This window comes from Cucurbita moschata, unplaced genomic scaffold (genome assembly GCF_002738365.1).
Source record: "Cucurbita moschata cultivar Rifu unplaced genomic scaffold, Cmos_1.0 Cmo_Scf00012, whole genome shotgun sequence".
NCBI lineage: Eukaryota > Viridiplantae > Streptophyta > Magnoliopsida > Cucurbitales > Cucurbitaceae > Cucurbita > Cucurbita moschata.
In genome coordinates, this window is record NW_019268528.1 from 4823390 (window position 1) to 4828001 (window position 4612).

At 36.8% G+C, this 4612-nt stretch overlaps 2 protein-coding genes across 2 annotated transcripts in view; both read left to right on the plus strand.

Annotated features, from left to right (window-relative positions):
• Positions 1–205, plus strand: part of LOC111450594 (peptidyl-prolyl cis-trans isomerase NIMA-interacting 4) — a 4664-nt gene extending 4459 nt beyond the window's left edge. Inside the window, exon 5 of the transcript XR_002711841.1 lies at positions 42–205. The gene's annotated coding sequence lies outside the window, so the exon portion shown is untranslated. The remainder of the gene's footprint in view (positions 1–41) is intronic.
• Positions 206–1762: 1557 nt separating this feature from the next.
• Positions 1763–3846, plus strand: LOC111450595 (trafficking protein particle complex subunit 4-like). Its single transcript, XM_023090806.1, has 3 exons — positions 1763–1980; positions 2237–2405; positions 3434–3846. The coding sequence occupies exons 1-3, from the start codon at positions 1921–1923 to the stop codon at positions 3628–3630; spliced, it is 426 nt and encodes a 141-aa protein (XP_022946574.1). The 5' UTR covers positions 1763–1920; the 3' UTR covers positions 3631–3846.
• The last annotated feature ends 766 nt before the right edge of the window (positions 3847–4612 follow it).

Genomic DNA, 4612 nt, shown 5'->3' on the forward strand with positions numbered 1-4612 from the left:
AAAAAAAAAAAAAAAAAAAAAAAAAAAAAAAAAAAAAAAAAAAAGACTCTACAAAGATCTTCGTTTATGTGTTTTTCTCTCTAGAGCCATGGAGTCATCAAAACCAATGCATATGCATGTTCCTGCCTTAACTATACCGTGTATTTGTAGTTTGGTGGTCTGTTTTTAATAATATTTAGTAATGGAACTATTCCTTGTTGTTCAAGTTGTTTGTAAGAGGGGAATGAGTACGTTGGCCTCGAACAGGGGTGGATTGTGAGATCTCATATCGATTGGAGAGAGGAACGAGTGTTAGCAAGGATGCTGGGCCTCGGGTGGATTGTGAGATCCCACATCGGTTGGAGAGGGGAATAAAACATTTTTTTTATATAAAGATGTGGAAACCTTTTCCTAGCAGACCGTTTTTAAAACATTGAGGGGAAGTCCGAAAAAGGAAAGTCAAAAGAGGATAATATATACTAGCGATGGGCTTGGTCTGTTTTATATATATATTGGGTGACATTTTAAAAATATATTGGGTGACATTTTAAAAGTAGCTTTCATTTGTAGCTGTGTGTAGTTGTTATGGTTCATGTGGTTAATGATTTATCTGGTTTCAGCCCCTAATACCTGTCAGATTACGTGCTTATGGACAGTCTTGTGCTGATTTGATTATTAAGTCATCAGCCTATAACAAAAACCTAAGCTATATGGTTGCTGGTCTATATCTTTAGTTTTTCGTAGAGTTTATACGAGGAGGAACTTCCTACACTGTGACTACATGTACTAACACAAACAAGCTGCATAAATTGGATGCCGAGATTGTTCATTTAGCAGTTGGATTATAGACTTTTGGGTTTGGTTAAGTTGGATTATAAACTTTTTGGGTTTGATTGGATTGGGTCGTACTAAAATCAAATAATGTGTCATTAACCTTTCTCACAAATGTAAAATATTTTTAATCTTCGTAATAATCTTACAAGTATGGTAGGGTTAAGTTGTAATGCTATTTTCAAGTTGATCGGGTTAACCCAACCAAAAAAATGTCACATCACAAACCCACTAGAAGTTTTTGCTATTTTAAAAGTTCAACTCTATCCAACTTTTATGATGTGAGTTGGATAGCCTTAGTTGGTTGGGTTCTCTGTGCATATGAACACCCATAAAAGATTGAAGACGGGAAGAAGAGGGAAAAAAAGAGAAATTCAACTCAACCTAACTTTTATGACTTCAGTTGGATAATTAAGTTTTTCTGGTTCTTAAGTTGTATGAATTCGAGAAGAAGGAGAAAAAAGAACATAGGAGAGAAAAGAACATAGGAGAGATGAGGAAAAAGGGAGGGAAAAAAAAAGAAAAAAGAATGAGACGAGGGAGAGGGTGGGAGGAAAAGTGAGAAAGAAAAAAAAGAAAAAAAAGGTTTAATTTTATTTATTTATTTTTATTTTTAATTGGAAAATATTTTTTTTTAAATAAAAAATGAGTAATTGACAAAAACAAAATAAATAAATAAATCTGATGATCCCAACCTTAGACAGACTACATAAGCTCAGAATTAGTTAAATAATTAAATCAAGTAAACGAACTCAAATTTAACCCAAAAAAAGAAAAGAAAAAAACAATCAAATTGATATTCATATTCTCTCTGAATTAAATTAATTTTAAAAACATCATATACAAATGTGAAATTATGTATTAAAAAGTTTTTTTTTTTTTTTTTTTTTTTTAAAGCTTGATTTATAAAATTTATAACAAAAATTAGTTTAATTATTAATTTTGGGTATCTCCCAAAACTCACCCACTCGCTTTAAGTTCGGCGTTCATTGAAACTGGGTCTGGATTTTGCGCCCTTGAATCTACACTCTTCACCACACTCACAATCGCATTCATTCCATTTCTTTCGTTAAGACTTCAGAAGTTTCAACCCGGAAAGATCTGAAGAGGATGGCAGCAATTTACAGCCTCTACATCATCAACAAATCTGGTGGCTTGATCTTCTACAAGGTAATCAACATAATGCAATTATAAACTAAATTTCTGCTAATTCCCCTCTGGATTTGGAGTTTTGATGCTTAATTTGGTATCTGAAACGAAAAACAAATATGAACCCCAAATCATGATTCCAGTTTGTTCATCAGATTTTCAATCGACCTTTCTAAAACTCATGAATTATAAACCGGTTATCGGTGGAATTATTTTAATCTTCATTCAGTATTTTATGTGGATTGAATCTGTTATTGTGTTTGTTTTGAAAATTTAGGATTATGGGTCTGCTGGACGAATGGACACAAACGATAGCTTAAGAGTGGCGAGTTTATGGCATTCGATGCATGCCATTTCCCAGCAGCTTTCGCCTATTTCCGGTTGTTCGGGTACTGAACTCCTTGAAGCCGACACATTCGACCTCCATTGCTTCCAGTCACTTACTGGTACATTTTTTTCTTCCACTACTTTGTTTAATTTGTGCTTCAAACGCATGGATTCTGTCTCAAACTCTGTTTCAAAGACATGCAATCAAATTCCTAATGTGAAAGCACAATTGAAGTTCTAGAAGTGTTATTCATCTCTTGTGAAATCTTATATTGGTCGGAGAGATGAACAATACATTTCTTATAAGGGTGTAGAAACCTCTCACCTAGCAGAGGTTTTTTAAAACCTTGAGAGGAAACCCGAAAGTAAAAGCTCAAAGAAGACAATATCTGCTAGCGGTGGGCTTGGACTGTTACAAATGGTATCAGAGCCATACACCGGGCAATGTGCTAGCGAGGACGCTAGACCCCAAGGGGGTGGATTGTGAGATCCTACATCGGTTGGAGAGGGGAACAAAATATTTCTTATAAGAGTGTGAAAACCTCTCCCTAGCAAACACGTTTTAAAACCTTGAGGAGAAGCTCGAAAGTGAAAGTTCAAAGAGGACATTATCTGCTAGCGGTGGACTTGGGTTGTTACAAATGGATTAGAGCCATACACCGGGCGATGTGCTAGCAAGGATGCTGGCCCCAAGAAGGTGGATTGTGAGATCCTACATCGGTTGTAGAGGGGGACACAAACATTTTTTTTTATAAGGGCGTGGAAACCTCTCCTTAGTAGACGCATTTTAAAACCTTGAGAGAAAGCCCGTAAGGGAAAACCCGAAAAGGACAATATCTGCTACGGTGAGTTTGAGCTGTTACATCTTTCTTGTCTTGAGACCAACAATATATGGGGTATCAAACTTAACCTTTGTTGAGATTATAATGCCTTAATTAGTCGAGTGAGATTATAATGCCTTAATTAGTCGAGTTATATTCCGTTTGGAAAAATGTAGCTTCTTTATGATCATATTACAATGTCTTCATCACAGATATGATTGTGCTGTCTGATATTTTCAAAGTCTCTCGACATCAACTTTCATGTTATATTCATTTTGTAGTTCTTAATTAAGAAGCTGAATCATGGATGAAATTGGGTGTTTTAGGAACAAAGTTTTTTGTTGTGTGTGAGCCCGGGACACTGCACATGGAGGGTCTTCTGAAGTACATTTATGAGTTATACACAGATTATGTCTTGAAGAATCCATTCTATGAGATGGAGATGCCTATTCGGTGTGAGCTCTTTGATATCAACCTCGTGCAGGCAGTGCAAAAGGATCGTGTTGCTTTGCTTGGCCGATGAACTTTGAATATCCTTCATTTTGCCAGTATTAACCATCCATAATTCAAGAAAGGCTCATGATATTGTTGCCCAAATAATTGATAATTTGCCTGCTAAATGTACTCCATGGTCCTTTTCAGTGTTCACCGGATAATCATGGTTCATTTTATAGCCAATTTTTTGTCAATGGTATACACAACTGAATCCAGGCTTTGAGCTTTGGGGCATGAGTTGCAGCAATGTGCCACCAAATAAACACAAGCACCCAAATAATCAACGTTTTACTTAGATCAGTTTGTTGTTACATGTTTTCATGTCAGCCAAATCTCAAATTTTTCTGCATTGTTATGATATTATTACTGACTCGATGCTCGTGCTTGTGTGTATATAAAGGGTTAGCTGTAGATCAAGCCTTCTCAACAGATGAAGAGTGTGTCAGGACAATGAACCAATTCTACAATTCTCAAGAGCAGCTCTGTTGCCGGATCGTTGCACTATGAACTGATAGGTATTGGAAGCATTTCTATTAAGGTCAGGTCAACATCATCTGCTAAATTTTCTAAGTTTATCTCTTTTCTTTCTCTAGAGATAATATATGTTGAAGAAAGATTTGACTAAGAAAGTTAGCTTTTTCTGTAACTGTCTAAGTCTGCTGTCTAAGTCTGCTGTCTAAGTCCACCGCTAGCAGATGTTGTCCTGTATTGTCCTCTTTGAGCTTTCCCTTTCGGGCTTTCTCTCAAAGTTTTTAAAACGTGTTGGTTAGGGAGAGGTTTTCACACTATCAAAAAGAATGTTTTGTTCCTCTCTCCAACTGATGTGGGACCTCAGAATTCACTTCCCTTTGGGGCCTAGCGTCCGCGTTGACACTCGTTCCCCTCTTCAATCGATGTGGGATCTCACATCCACCTCCCTTCAGGGCCCAGTGTTCTCGTTGGCACTCGTTCCTCTCTCCAATTGATGTGGGATCTCACAATTCACTCCCCTTCGGGGCCCAACGTCCTCG